At 40.0% G+C, this 16,395-nt stretch overlaps 1 protein-coding gene across 2 annotated transcripts in view; it reads right to left on the bottom strand.

Annotated features, from left to right (window-relative positions):
• The window catches only part of golga7bb (golgin A7 family, member Bb), a 74,295-nt gene extending 58,201 nt beyond the window's left edge, over positions 1 to 16,094 (bottom strand). For both annotated transcript variants that reach the window (XM_079635706.1, XM_079635707.1), the window contains exon 1: positions 15,971 to 16,094. In XM_079635706.1, the coding sequence (XP_079491832.1) occupies positions 15,971 to 15,982 (12 nt within the window). In that variant the 5' untranslated portion in view covers positions 15,983 to 16,094. The remainder of the gene's footprint in view (positions 1 to 15,970) is intronic.
• Between the last annotated feature and the right edge of the window lie 301 nt (positions 16,095 to 16,395).

Here is a 16,395-nt window from a genome sequence, read left to right as displayed (position 1 = left end):
TCCTGGCCAACCCAACCCTTCATCACAACTTCACCATTCAGCTAGGCTCGTCATCCATAACTCCATCAAGGTCAGCCAGGAACCTTAGAGTTGTAATTGATGATCAATTGAACTTCACGGACCACATTGCTAGAACTGCCCGGTCCTGCAGATTTGCCTTGTACAACATTAGGAGGATCAGTCCCTTCCTATCGGAGCATGCTACACAACTCCTTGTCCAAGTGCTTGTTCTATCCAGACTGGACTATTGTAATGCTCTTCTGGCTGGTCTTCCAGCTTGCTCGGTCAAACCTCTGCAACTTATCCAAAATGCGACAGCTAGAGTGGTCTTTAACGAGCCGAAGAGAGCACACGTCACTCCTCTCCTCAAAAAAATTGCACTGGCTGCCAGTTGCAGCTCGCATTAAATTCAAGTCACTGACGTTTGCCTACAGAACAACCACTGACTCTGCTCTCTTTTACCTACACTCATTACTTCAGACTTATGTGCCATTCAGAAACATGCGTTCTGCAAGCGAACGTCGTCTTGTGGTGCCATGTCAAAGAGACACAAAATATCTTTCTCGGACCTTTACCATGACTGTTCCCTGCTGGTGGAATGACCTACCCAACTCAAGTCCATAGCAATTTTCAAGAAATGGCTGAAGACGCATTTTTTTTTGCAGCAATGGATCAAGTAATAACAACACATTCTCTTCTATTCTATTTATAAAAACATATATTAAAAAAACTTTACGTGTTCTGCGTTAGATTAAACTGAGAAGGGACATAGCACTTAGATTTTGTTGTCCTACTGTTGTTTAACTGCTTCTATTGTTCTCATTTGTAAGTCGCTTTGAATACATGTAAATGTAAGAAAGACAAAAACTCAAAAAGTCAACTGTCTGGTTACCAACACCCTTCAAAATATCTTATTTTGTGTTCAACAGAAGAAAGAAACTCATACAGGTTTCGAACAACATAAGGTTGAGTGAGCAAACTATGACAGAATTTTCACTTTTGGGTGAACTGTCCCTTTAAAGGGATAGTTCACCCAAAAATTCTAATCGACATTTACTCACCCTCAAGTTATTCCAAACCTGTAATACTTTCGTTCATCTTCTGTACACACATGAAGATATTGTGAATAAAATCTGAGCCAGTTATGTCCCTCCATTGACAGCTAAGCAACTACCACTTTGACACTTTGAGAGATCGACCAACTAATTCTTATGAAGTGAACGGTTTAGACCAAATTTTCTGAAGAGACACGCCCACTTTATATGATAAACAGATTGAACTTAGGCTTATATTCACATATAATAAGAAGCTCAACCATACTTGCTTGAAGCGCGAGAACAAAGTAAATAGACAACTAAGCAAAATAACATGTAATTTACTAGAGGTTCTGACCAAATGTTAATTGATGAGTCTAATTAAAAACTATTTAAATAATTTGAATTACTTTTTTCGGTTTGAATGAATGATTCGAAAGCCCCTTTCAGACATGCAGTCTTTACTGGTAAATTACCGTTAAGATAACGTGTGGACAGCATATTTGTGTATTTAACGGTAAAGTCATTCTGGTAAATTTACGGTAAACTTTTACTGTGTGAAAGAGGGCTAATGACTCATAAAGACTTCACTTGTTTTATTACTGGATGAATCAGCATTTTTTAACAAATCTATTGAAAGTATGATTCAATGACAAATAATTTTTTAACAGTCATTTGTCACCACACACTGGTGTAACGATGTAATTAATACAATCTTTATTAGGTGATTTACTCTATTTTGATCGCTGCCGTAGACATCAGGGTTCATATATCTGAACTATAAACTTTTATTCCAGTGCTTCTGCAATAATTTGGATTATTGTAACATAAATAATGATACTGTGTGGTTGAAAAGACTGTTTGTGGAGCTGTTTCATTCCAAGTTTTAATAGACATACATACGAATTGTTGTCATTTATGATTGCGTGGGTGTTTTACAATTAGTCGTGCAGCTTTATTCTGTATAGGGCCTACAACACCACGAATTTTAGCAGCCAATCCGATTGGAAGTGTCGATTTCTGCCAGATATTGCTATTTTTGTGCCCAATTGGCATCAGACAGTCAGTAAACGAACTGTAGGTGGTTAGTGGGCTTAAGCTGAGGCGAGGAAGAGAAGCCATCCAGTTTCTGTAAGTCCTGAACTGTCAAAGTTAGCACTGCAGTAATTGGTGAATAAGTCTGAAAGGTGAGCAAGGGTACAGTGACTTTCCTGAAGTGAGACCATTAGCATCATCGGCCATCACAACCCTCCGCAGAGAGATGGTCACGGCCAATTAAAATTCATCAGTTCAGGAAAAGGATGAATGTTAATGAAACGGCCTGTCTTGCAGAAACATCTGAGGGGTCAAAGGTTGATTCTAGATGCTGCCAACACGGAGACGTATTTCATAAGTAGCTGAGCAGATCTGCAGAGGCATATTAGGAAGAAAGATGTGTACCTTCAAGACTTCATGGGCTCTCGGGGCATTTCCTCTTCCTTCCTTTGTGAATGGGGAAGATGATTTTAAACAGATGTGACAGAGGCAGAACATTTCCAGCACTCGGGTTTCTTCCCACAGAAAAAGAGAAATGCTGATGTGCTCTCAAACCCTTGAGAGACACCATAGAGGATAAAATATAGGCTTGCTTCAGTTTAATAGTGGTTTATAGGCCTACATGTCATACGTAAAGGACTCCAATCAACTGAGAGACAAAAAAATAAAACATATTTTCTGCCCTGCAGGGCTGGGTGTTTAGTAATATTGTGTCTCATTGCCGAGAGAAAAGAGCAAGTCAGTTTATATGGGCTCAGTTTTAAGCAGCACATAAAAGGCACTGAAACCATTTAAATGCAATGTAATATACTGTATATCAATCATGTCATGTTAGTACTCACTGATGCACAGGCCAGCTGCCCAACATTCCTGAACTCTTCACCGCTAGTGTACTGTAATACTCTATGTAGCCATTTAAGACCATTATGTAGATCCACATAGACAAGACACTTGTCAAAATGTGATTGTGTACATAAAACAGAAATAAAGGAAAACAAATATGGTCTAAGGTGTTAGAGTGGTGAACTTCATGATATTTCAAAACAAATGAAAAACAAAAGAAATTATGCTTTTTTATTTTTATTGTTATTATTTATTAAATTCTAGCATTTATGGCAAACACACCAAAAAACTAAACTATTTTTATTGGTGGTGAAAATGTACTAGTTGTATATAGGTTGTTGGCAGTTATGGCTAATTAAATGTCGTTGCAGAAAAACAACGAATTTACTGTTCAATAGTTTGTGTTCAGTACGAGTCAGGATATTAGGATGATTTCTGAAGGATCATGTGACAATGAAGATTGGAGTAATGATGCTAAAAATTCAGCTTTGCTGTCACAGGAATAAATTATATTTTATAATATATTAAAATAGAAAACAGATATCATTAATCGTAGTAATATTTCACAGTATTACTGTTTTTCCCCCCCAAACAAATGCAGCCTTTGTGAGAATAAGGGACCGTCTTCAAAAACATAAAAACAAATATTACAATTAAAAAATGAAACTTAACAATATATCAAATGTATAACTAGCAAATATTGTAAATGTTTTAATGTAAATTCTAAATACCAAAAAAAAAAAAAAAAATTAAAGGGATAGTTCACCCAAAAATGAAAATTCCTTCATCATTGAGTAAATTATTAAGATGATCCAAATCTGTATGAATTCTTTCGTCTGATGAACACAAAAATATTTTGAAGTGTGTCGGTAACCAAACAGTTGATGAGCACCATTGACTTCCATAGTATGGAGAAAAAAATAATAATATGTAAGTCAGTGTGGTCCAGAAACTGTTTGGTTACCAGCATTCTTCAAAATATCTTCTTTTGTGTTCAACAGAAGAAAAAAAAAATCATACAGGGTTGGAACAACAACGTTCCAAACAACTTTGGAATAACTTTTTTTTGTACTTTATGCACAAACAGATCAATAAACATTTGCTGTCTTTCGCACAGATGCCTTTATAATCAAATACTCTGATCTTAAGCACATTCTGTTATCCATGTTAATTAAATACCAGGAGATTATAAACTGACTTTCCCGTCCACCAAGAGATTTGCTTTTTAATCGAATGCGGCTGCCTTTTGAAGCTTGTTTATAAGTGAATGATTGTCATACTAAACAGATTTTCACATAAAATCAGCTGAACAGCTAAGGCAAGAAATAAACTCACATTGCTTTGAATGTATTTAGCGTTAGGTACAGAATATTATTTGGACACTTAAAAATATCTTAATCTCATCGCAGTAGAAAACAAAATAGCAAACCAAATGGCATACATTTTCAAGAAAGACAGCACAAGAACAAACAAAAACATATATATTAAATATTATAAAGCTATCTACATACTGTTCAAAATGAAGTATCTGACTGCTAAAAGTCTATAATCTTAAATAGAGTCAATTTGTGTCAAGTATTCTTATTGTAATCACCATTATGAAATGTTATTATTGCATAATTGCACAGGTTACATTCAGATTGTCAACTTTTAACTGACCTCACATTTGCTAAACATCTGCCACCTACCAGAGACTGAACAGAAGGAGAACATTAAAACGATTCATAAGATTCATTGAGAGTAAACAGTGCATGGATGCCATGCCTTTAAAAAATAAGCTCTTGGAAGGGCAGTGTGTTGTTCTCTAAACGCTACCAGAGATGCTGAGTGCACATGGCCTCAGGGTCACATGAAACAAATTACAGGTTGCTTTAGCTGTGACACTTTAAAAGGGCTGTTACACAGTAGAACTGCTCTCTGTCGTGCTAGTTCAGTTCTTCGCTTGTCCACCCTCTCTCGCTCCTTTTTTCTAGATGCAAATATATTTTAATCAAGCGTTCAGTTAGTCTTATAACTGTAAAACTGTTTCAGAACAGCATCATTTTCCTGGTTAGGTTAATTCAGATTAATATGAGCAATATGACTGCTTTACTGAACATTGTTTTACTATCTTGTACTGTCATCTATTCACTTCTAATTAACTCAAGATATTCTGGAGATCACAGTTAACAAGTAACACAAGTAAAAACAGTTCATTGAGTTGTGTATAATTAATTGGGATTGGCACAGGGTGCAAGTGTGTAACCGGAGAGGACTGTGTTTCTATCTGTGTGGATTTACTTTGCTAAATCGGACAAAGCTTAATTTCATTGCTCTAAATAATATTATAAAATGAATAAATAAAATAATAATAGTAAATGTCTTTCACTCTTTCTAAATTATATACAAGGGTGTAACGGTACACTCAAGTCGCGGTTCGATACAAGTACAGTACATTTACATGCCCCCTCTCAAAACTCAGCGTATAGGCTTTTAGCAAGTTCTTGGTTGCCATCTGTTTTTGGTTGGTGCATAGATCGTCATTCTGTGCTTTTTCTTGTTGTGGCGATTAACAAACAGCATTGCATTACAGCGTGTGCCCCCTTCTGAATTGGAGAGTGGATCACCAGTGACTAACTTAAAGCAGAGATATGCAGTTTCGGCAATTTCTTCACTGTATTCACGCTTTTTGCTTCCTGGTTTCTCTATAGAGCTCACCCTACAGCTTTGGAATAGATATTTGACAACACTGTCGTAAAAACTCGTTGGCGACTCTCAGATACCAGAGGCTAGTAGATCATCGACATCAAAGCAGATTGGGCATTCTTTAAAACGTCTTCTTCATTTGGGTTCGAACAGCGTGAGGGAGCGCAATAATGACAGAATTTTAGCAGATTGTTTTGCCATAAAGCAATTCGTTACATCGCGAGACCTGATATCATGCAATACTTCCTGACGCTGAGACCGGCGGCCCACCGGCCCACAGTTGCAAGGGTGGTTTTTCCACTCACAGGCACCAGGGGGAAGCCAGACGGCCACCATTCAGCCCGTCATATAACCATTCCAATGACCCCAAAGCTGTTCAATTAAGGTAAATTAAGCTAACAAAATCTGCATAGTTCTGCTTTAATAGGGTTAAGACTAACCTATAGTAAATATAATTAATATATTATACATAGTTAGCTCACTGGATTATAGATCCATGGGGACAAACAAACAACAACTCAAATGCAAACAACAAATGTTTTGATTCTAAAAATGCAATAAATAAATGTAGTTAACAAGTTAACTGAAGTTCGGGAGTAAGGCCACGCCTCAACTAATCAGCTCGTTCCCTGTCTGTATATTTACACTGAACCCACCTTCACCGCACCGTTTGTCTCAGTTTCTCAACATGGATCCCGAGCTGCAGACCAACCCCTCTGACTCCGAATACGATTTATTTGGAATCGCTCCTCCGTCACAGAGAAGGTCTTCACAACAATCCCTAGGCAGCCAAAATTCACACCGGCTGCGTTCTGCCGTGGAAATCCCTCAGCCCCGCGGGCATTCACATCATAGTTCATCATCGAAGATTTCTCCAACCCCGACTCGACTTCAGGATCACTCTCCTCCGCAAACGAGAACTACCATCAACGATCGCCACAGGCATGAAAGTTGGCTCGATCGCTCTCCTTGTCAACCGCGTCATCATTCATCAAACCGCAGCCATTCTCAGCACACTTACGCTACGTCTCCCAGACCAGAGACTAACATTAATAATTGGACCGTGGCTCGTCTTCAGCGAGCTCTTAAGGATAAAGGCATCCACTTAAGCTGATCTGACAATAAATCAAGATTATTTCAGCTTTACACAGCATACACTAACACTTCAACTTTAAATTTCGAGCCTCCAACAGCATTCACACGCGATCCTCTCATCGTCACTCACAACGTCACCACACTGCCTCCACAATGGCCTCAGCCAGCAGTATCTGCGCCACCTAGCGGAGACCAAGTACTACTACCTTCAACATCCGCCCCTTCTACCTCAGACTTATCCCATTTCATGACATCTTTCTTTGCATACTTACGCTCACAAACAGCTCTAAATCCTCACGGATATTCATCCCTTCATCCCATCATCCATTCCTCTACCCTTCCTTCTGGCGTTAACAGCCACACGGCTCCTGTTATTTCTGATTCTTCCCAACAAACGAACCCCCATGCAGCAAACCCAGGACTTCTACCTCTCAGCGGACCTTTTCAACCCCCTCCTATTCCTTCCTTTTACCCAACTAATCTATCCCTCCCTCCCTCTCCCCTACCCTACCCCTCCCTTTCCCAACACCCTCACATCCTGCCAATAAATGCTAGCCCATATACCCTGGCCACAGCTGCACCGCCTCCTCGTCCAGCTTCACCAATTCACCGGCCCTCCCCAGTCTCTTCAACCTTACGTCTTCAGATTTGATCAGGTAACTACACCGATCTAGCCCAGCTCCTCCAACCATCCCTCATAAATATCAGCCAGCCCAGAGAGCTGCAAACCAGTCAAGGCCTAATGCAGTTCATCCATCCATTAAACTCTTGTTCAAAAGACCTTATTCCCACCGAATTTGCTTTAGCTTTCTTAATCTACTGTACAGAGATATCATTTGCTCCATCTATCCCGATCGAAGAAATGAGCTAGACGATTACCTATCAATCATTTTAGACATGGACGTGCGTTTTAGACGAACAGGCTTCTACAACTACCACATTATTTTCGCCACAGGTCGGTTACAGCAGTTCAATCAGGGGACATACTGGGGCACTCTTGATGCAGAACTCTACTGTCGGATCTTCGCAGCACGCACTTCAATGTCCTGTGAACTATGCGGGGCACCATCACATCCAGCCTCAGCATGCACCTTCACACCCTCTCAATCTCAATCCTCCTCCTCACGCTAAACATCTGTATTCAATAAATTATCCACAGCAGCCCCACCTCCTCCTCTAATTCCAAAACCCCTCAACATACACCACACAGCCAATGTTCCACTTCCCAAAGGCATTGACAAAAGAGGACGACCGATCCTCTACCAAGGAGGCAGAATGGTATGCAAAAACTTCAACCATTTCGGCTGCTCTCTTTCCAACTGCAGATTCCTACACACCTGCTCCTTCTGTGGAGGCGCTGACTCAAGAGCCTCTTGCCCCCACAACCCAACTGCTCTACCCGACTGACTATTAAAGTATCTCGGGCACCAGTCAAGGTAAAAGCATTAGCCACTGCCTTACTAGACCACCCCGATAGACAGTTTGTAGATTTCCTTTTCAATGCATTAAAAAACGGCTTCCTTCCAGGCATAGAGATAATCCCAGACACTTCTCATCTCTCCCATAACCTCCAGTCCGCTCTCTAAAGAAGTCCACGAAGGATTCATGATAGGCCCATTTAAAGAACCTCCATTTTCTCCCTTTCGCATCAGTCCCATCGGAATCGCCACCAGGAAATACTCCAGGAAAAATAGATTAATCATCGACCTGTCCTCCTCCCATGGCACACACATTCCCAGCATCAATAGCATCATTCCAGCCCCATACTTCTCCATGAAATAAGTTTCCATCGACCAAGCCATCACTCTCATCCGCAAGGCAGGCCATGGAGCATGGCTCTCAAAAGCAGACATCACCAGTGTTTTCAAACTCATGCCCATTCACCCAGAATTCTGCCGTTTCTTCTGAATATTCTGGAAAGGAGCTTATTATTTTTCAGTGTGCCTCAGTTTCGGCAGAAGCAGCCCCAAAATCTTTGACTCCCTCTTGGAGGCTTTATGTTGGATTCTCATCAATAACCACAGGCTTCCTCATCATCACACCTACATCCGCACCTCCACACTCAGGACTTTCTACTCTCATCAAAATGTTTTCCGAACTAGGCATACCCCTTTCAAAAGAAAAGACATTAGGGTATGCACCTCCATCGAGTTTTTAGGCATCACCCTAGACTCCATCTCCTTCCAAGCATCTCTACCTCCCGAGAAAATACAACGCATTTGATTGCACCTATCGAACTATCTTCTAGTAGAAAGGTGCACAAAGCAACAGCTGCTATCCCTCCTTGGCCACCTTAACTACGCCATCAGAATAATTCCCCAGGGAAAATATTTCCTTTCCAACCTATTATCAAAAGCAGCAACAATCCCCTCTCTACACGACAAAGTCACCTTGGATGAAGCCTGTGTAGCAACAATGACTCTCTAATACACTTCATTCGTTGTGTGACCAGATGAGAGCGTTGTCTCTTTCTCCATTACAACACACACACACACACACACACACAAAGAGACATGTAACGTGACACCCACACATTCCGTTGCATTAGAAGCACACACACATACCAAGACACCACATGGCCTCAGACAAAGGAAAGGACTTTCACCATAAAGTCACCCTTAAAATGTACCAAATATAGCCATTTGTTTGTTAAGATGTGTTTATAAACCATAGGAAAGCATATAAATGTCCCGGTGTAACCTTAATCAAACTTTAAATGTCTATACTAATGCATAATAATCAAACTTTGTATTCTCATAATCTAACTGATGTGTTTGATGTCTCTGTAATTCTCTAAACCTAACGGAGTCGAATTCTGATAGCAGAATGCAGTAATGTACATTGTTTTACACATGTTATATTTCTGGAGCCGAAAAGTTAAGCCACACACTGTTGCATTTCAAGCCAGAAGGATTTCCCAGCAAACAAAGGAGAACTCTCCCGCTTGTGAATCTCGGCACATGATTGGTCCTTCCCGAAAAACGGGGCGGAGAAAGTATTCCCCTCAAAAGCTGGAACAAAGCTCCTCCTTGCTCTCTTGCTCTGCGCTTCCTGCCTTCATCACTGCTCATCATGTGACGTCTCCGATCTAAACTCCCTCACGGAGTTCCCTGCTTTTATTTTCTTTATAAAGTTTCTTTTGTGCCATTTTCAAATTCTCCTTTGGTCGTTTCCACCTACGAGTCGAACGAACGAAGCCTGAATTCCTTCAGCAACTTCACTTGCAACCAGCCTTCAAAGCTCCCGCGAAAACGTGCTCTGGCAACGAGCACGCGCCCTGCTTTCGAAGCTTCACGGAGAACGCGCCTCAGCACGAGAACACTCACACAACGATCCTTTTGCAAGTATCAAACTCTAACGAGTTTTAATGTTTTAAGGTTCGATGCATTGATGTCTCTCCAGGTTTCTGTGATTTTTGCTACATGAGATCATTACGTGATCTCTCTCTCTCTCTCTCTCTCTCTCTCATCCTCTCTTTATCTCTCTCTCTCGGTCCCGCAATCAAATCGAGCGCGCTCCGGCCCTCGATCTCAATCTCTCTCTCTCTCTCTCCCGCACTCAAAACGAGCGCGCGCCCCTCCTCCGAACTTTATCTCTCTCAATCTCTCTCTCATCTGTTATTCGTTGTCCTGTATTGTTTACTGTAAAAAAAAATGTACATAGACATATAAAACGTGTATCTTGTGTAATAGCCTATATTCTGTAGTTTTGCATTTATTAAAACAATATATTCAAGACTGTGTCTGTGAAAAATGCTCGTAAAAGAACAAAAGTCAATGAGACAGATCAGAGCTACCGCGCTCCCTGTTTACTACATTAAGTAGTTTTAATTTTATAAACACCAGAAATATTGATGTTCACGGCCAGAAGGTTAGTGTTTCTTGGAGTTTATAAGAAAGGATAACTTTATTGAGAAATTAATCACTTAATCTGACGATTGGTCGCTGGACGAACAACGATTTGATAATTACATTAATTTCCCTTAAAGATTATCTCATAATCGAAGTTAAGTAAGATTATTGATATATGAATGAGGAATTATAATTCGTTGTGATTGATTATTCATGTATTCATATAATCCACTTTCACTTTCGACGATTTAATGTAACTGTAATATTAATCATATTCATGATTAGTTATTAAGATTCCCTATGGATCATTTGAGCTAATTCATCCGGACCCAGAGTCCGAAGCATAAGGCATATAGATTACACCTGCAAAATGGAAAAGCGGCTCTGGCAGCAATTTCTGTCTTCGTGGAACGGTATATCCTTCTTTTATAACAACTACATCACACAGCCAGAAGACATTCAGTTGTACACAGATGCAGCGCCTTCCACCGGATTCGGCGGCTACTACAGCGGCCACTGGTTCGCTACAGCGGCCACCAGAGTTCAGCTGTCTAATTCAGATGAGGGAAGGTCTGGCTGCTGAATTAGACAGCTGAACGTCTAATTCAGCAGCCAGACCTTCCCTCATTCGTACTTTACAAAATGTATCCCGTCATCATAGCAGCCATCCTTTGGGGGCATAAATGGTCCAGACATTCCATACTCATCCACTCAGACACCTCGGCAGTAGTTGAAATCATAAATAAAGGCAGATCCCGTTCCCCGGCTATCATCCAATTAGTCCGCAGACTGACACTAATATCGGCGCAACGGCAGTTTATCATCCGAGCAGCACATGTTCCAGGATACCACAATAGCATAGCTAACTCATTGTCTCTTGGCTCCAGAGTCAGACATCCATCCCATGCCAGTCCCACCGTTTTCAGCCACCATCTTCAACTAAATCCACAGCTGGAAGACCTTTCATACGCTTCACGAGAAGCTATCCTCAACGGCCTCGCTCAGGGTACCCTCTCTGCTTACTTGACTGGTTGGAACTGCTTTAAGGCTTACCACTCCTTCTACCAACTTTCATTTCCTCTAATGAATGTTTGGTCCATCTCCAACTTTGTCACTAATGCCCATTCCTACCAAAATATCAGGGCATCCTCCATTCAGACTTACCTATCCGGAATCAACTTTATCAACAAACTCGCCACTGGCGACCAATGCCACTCTCACTCTCACGTATCTATGCTCATTAGAGGTCTACAAAAACAAGAACCAGTCCTCACCATTAAACGCTTGCCCTTAACTTCTGACCTCCTGAGCCAATGCACCCACACATTACGTTCCGGCTACTTGAGCCCTTTGATCGACCAAACATTAGAATGCATGTTCTTTCTCGCATTCTTCGGCTTCCTGAGATGCACGGAATTTGCCCCGTCGACATCAGCCTTCAATCAAGCCATTCATCCCAGCCTATCAGAATCGCTAATTCTGCGTAGTTGTGGTGTGGTCCTTGGTAGTGAAATAAATATTAGCTGTACGTTTTAGGGTTAACCTACATGTGTTTATAATTAGCAATACATACTATAAAAAACATATTGTTTCCCTATATAGCTAAGTAAGTGTGTGTGTGTGTGTGTGTGTATGTGTGCGTGTGTGTGCGTGTGTGTGTGTGTGTGTGTTTTGCTACCAGGCCAAACGCAACACATCAATGTTGGGAGTATTTTGTTGTGGCCCCTGGACAAGGGTAAAAACATTTTGGAGTCTCATCTAGACAGATAAATAGCAAGCAATCCTCTAAAGACTGTCTAATGCAGCAGCTCTGCATAAAAACAGAAACACATCACACATTTGTTGTCACAGTAGCCCCAGAACATAAAACAGCATCATTTATTTTAAGGATTAACTGAACTTGATTTGAGGTGCTTGTCAAAGAAGAAACTACAGATCCATCTAAAGACGCCTCAGAGTTCACTGAATGCTAAACTGACCAGTGAAGCGGAGGAAAGGCACTCGGAGCATTCTTGGAACATTCCAATGACTCATTACAATATGCTTAAATGAAAAAGAGCCTGATGTAGGACAACAAGACCACAAGATGCCCAGGGCAAGTGCATGACAACTCTTCTTGTGACAGCAAAAACTATTTTTTCCCCAGTGAATGTTGGCTAGGTGAGAGTCAACAATCAGTTTTAATAACCTAGTAAAGGTAAAATCTAGGTTGCTGTGGGAAAGAATTGTTTCCCTGAATACATTACAAACTGTGGAATCTCATTGTGTATTCTCACTGGAGGGAGTTGCTTACTTTTTTTGAATAAATCTGTAAACAAGATGGCTGAGTAAACAGGAAGTGCATGCAATCTAAACAGATGCCTAAATATAAACCATTTAGTATGCAGTGTTTGGATAGGAGTTGATTATGCATTAAGGATAAAGGATAAGGATAAAATTAAGGATAAAAACGGCATCTATACAGACATTATTCTTAAAGTGAGAAAATTCACCTGGATATGCCAATAAAAAGGAGAAAAGAGATGTGGATGCTTCTGCATATTAAAAAATAATTAATTTTAAATTTATGAATAAGTGATGCTGAGCCATGCAACATCATTATGCTAAACAGCTAAAGTATTGCAGATGGTTGTCAGGGCAATGCTGTGCGGGTGCTAACAGTGGTGGTCAGTGAGAGAATTTTTAAGGAGGAAGATATGTGAAACAGTATCGATTAAAATCAATAACATTTTGCAGCATTCTCTATTTTTAAAAAAGACTAATAATTCAATTTATTCAATCTTAACATTTTATTGATAATGAATAGTTTGTTATAATCCTCCAATCAGAAAATGGGGTCAATACAGTGGGCTAAATCAACTAAATAAATTGAGCACCACCAAGCAAAATGTACACATGAAAGAAGTTACTACTCAATCTAACATCTACTCACCAATGAATGAAGATCCTTAATTAATTTGGATTTCATCGATATTTTGCCTAAATTTGTTTCTTCCAGTTGTCCACACTCCACAGGCAAACTTGACGATGCATTAAATTGAACATGGAAGCTGATTGGCTTGAATGATTACCAATGATAGTTGCGTTCTCTATTCTGATTGGTCAGATGCTGTCAGTCTCATCAACTTTTTTTTTTTTTTTTACAGGTTGGCCTATTGACGCAGTTAGCGCTTATGAACAATGTAAACCTTATGTATTCAACATGATCATATTTCATTTACATTTTCATGCATCTGAGTCACAAATATCTGTTGGTAAACTGATTAAAGAAAATCGTTAACTTTTGATGTGTCCCAATTAGCGAAAAGTGCAATTCATATACCCAGATAATGCATTTTAAATATAGAACCTCGACAACGAAAGCGGCTCAACCAAAGCCATAGAGAGAAAGAGTTGCGACACTCCCATAGACCTCCGTTGTAAAAAATGGCGGCGCTTTTAACCGCCTACTTCCGGGATTTGAAGATCGGATTAGTTCCAAACACTGTCACTTGTGCGTTGAACCCAATTCACTTACATTGCTGTAAGTTGTTCCAGAGGTAACTTGCTGAAATATCGACCTCTTTTGAATTGTCAACTGTCTATACTGTTTCAGAGGCCCTTTGCGATGCTTATACTGGTCTTCATTTGTACATGCACAGCGTAATTATTTATATATTATCTTGGTTGTTTCAACCATTTTCTAGCATTGCCTGCTTGCTAGTTAGCTAGCGCGACTTCGCCAGCTGTGAAGGTAGCATCTAATTAGTTCGGTAATGAATCGCTACCACCTTTATAGCAACTTTTATTTAATTAAATTTTCGGGATATACTAACTTTTCGTTTGTTGTCTTGAGTCAAGCGGCTTGTGAGAACAATGCTGGGTTGTTATGGCCATCACCAGTCCTGTCTGTTTCATGGATAACCTGCCACTGGTTTTTGTTTTTCTTGTTCACACACACATTAACACAAGCACGCATTTTTGTTGTCTGTCATTGTTTAATAAAAAATATTTTATTTGAAAACCTTAATTTGTATCAGTGAAATTCGTTTTTAATCAGTTATAGTTTTGATAATATGTGTATGGCTTAATCTTAAAATTATATTCTTAGTCTTAACATGATCATGTTTCACGTTGTGGTCCTGGGGGTGGCCACTTTCATCAGAAGAAGGGAGCTAGCTTCTAAGCAAATTCTGAACGGACCGCCACGGCAGACCTCTTTGCGTGATCACGAAGGTCAGACGAATGATATGAAAAAGTTAAGTTAGAGCCGCTAAAGCCAGTGCTACTAGGCCCTACTACCCATGCGAACATAAACACTAAGCTTTTCCCTCCAAAAACATAGCCTTAAACTTAACTAAGTAATATACAGTATACCTCGTTGCCTCTCCAAATTCAAAACTGACATTAACAAAATGCAATAAAAGCTGAAAAAGTACTTGGGTGTGTGTTTTATTTTATATTTCCCGTTCAATAATGCAATCGCTGCTGTCTGTCCCATAGAAGAACATGACAGCCAGCGTATGTTTTGGAACTATTGGGGCTTACATGAACCACGTGACAGCCATAGCGGCGACATCAAAGAGTGTTCAACCAATCAGCATAGAGTCAATCGCCGCTTGCAGTGCTTTCACCATAGGCTACTTAAAGTAAAACACGTTGGGTTATTTTTAACCCAACATTATTAAGCAAGTAGCAACTTGTGCGCTTTTTAAGGTCTAGCAAAGAAAAATGCATTGGTTGTTGCATTAGGCTATGGTTTAAATGTAAGGTATAAAGTTTTAAAATAAACTTGTGATCACGGTTTCACTTGACTATTTATTTTATTCTATCCATTTTACATGGCTATTTACCAAATAAATATCACGAAATACTTATTTGAGTTACAATTATGTTATCAGCTAACTTGGAGAGACAGGAGCATATAAACGTGGGATTCCCCGATCAATATTCAGTTACACAGCGTTGCCACGGTTATTAATCGGGAAAAGGCTATAATATGAAAGGCGCAATTGACCAATCAGAACCAAGTATTACAGAGAGTCTCACAATAAATACTTTTATTTTATCATCTGTTGGGTTATTCAGTAGGCTATGTATATCTGTGTCTCTGTCCAGGGTGCTGAATAATACATCAGTCGGTCTGTGTCATTCACTCTTTCTTCTGTAGATCCTCTGCTTTTGACCACAAAATAATGATGCTTCACTTTTGGCTGATTTCAATGAAAAACTGTCATGTCGACGAAATCAGCCTTTAAATAAACAACGTCTCCATTTCTTAATTGCTTTCTTTGAACGTGTCTCATCTAAAGCGTTTACATGAAACGTCGTGATTCAACCCCACAGCAGGTGTCAAAATAACTTCACACAAACGATACGAATGAAACGGACCCGCTCATGTCTGTTCCTCTCGCATGCAGCTCAAAAGAACACGTTAATGATTCTTACCTCTGTCGCCATGATGCCTGAGACGGTGGTGGATGTGTGGTGGATCTGTCCCGGTGCTGAAATCCTCTCCACTCGTGGGACAGTAACGGACGGAGTCGGAGAGATGAACGCACTGGAGAGGGTGGAGTAGCGTCCTACTGATGGAGGAGGAGTGACTAGTACAGATGTGCTTCACTTCATGCCTGAAACAAGGTCTTCGTGACTCCGAGGACACAAACACCGGGGTACAAAAAAAAAATTTTTTTGTTTTTCTTGAGATGTTTTCAGTGATGTGAGAAAGTGACAAAATGGGCGTGAAACAGAAAATGTAACAATATAAGAATGACTGGTCCAACTTTATTAGGTGTATTTAACTGTAGGCCTATAGCCTATGTAAAAATAATAATAATAGGCTACCTGTTAGGTACAATGTAGGCTACTTATTG

This window comes from Phoxinus phoxinus (genome assembly GCF_949152265.1).
Source record: "Phoxinus phoxinus genome assembly, chromosome: 14".
In the NCBI taxonomy this organism is placed as follows: Eukaryota; Metazoa; Chordata; class Actinopteri; order Cypriniformes; family Leuciscidae; genus Phoxinus; species Phoxinus phoxinus.
Note: the sequence above shows the minus strand (reverse complement) of the source record. Positions and strands in the feature narration are given on the sequence as shown.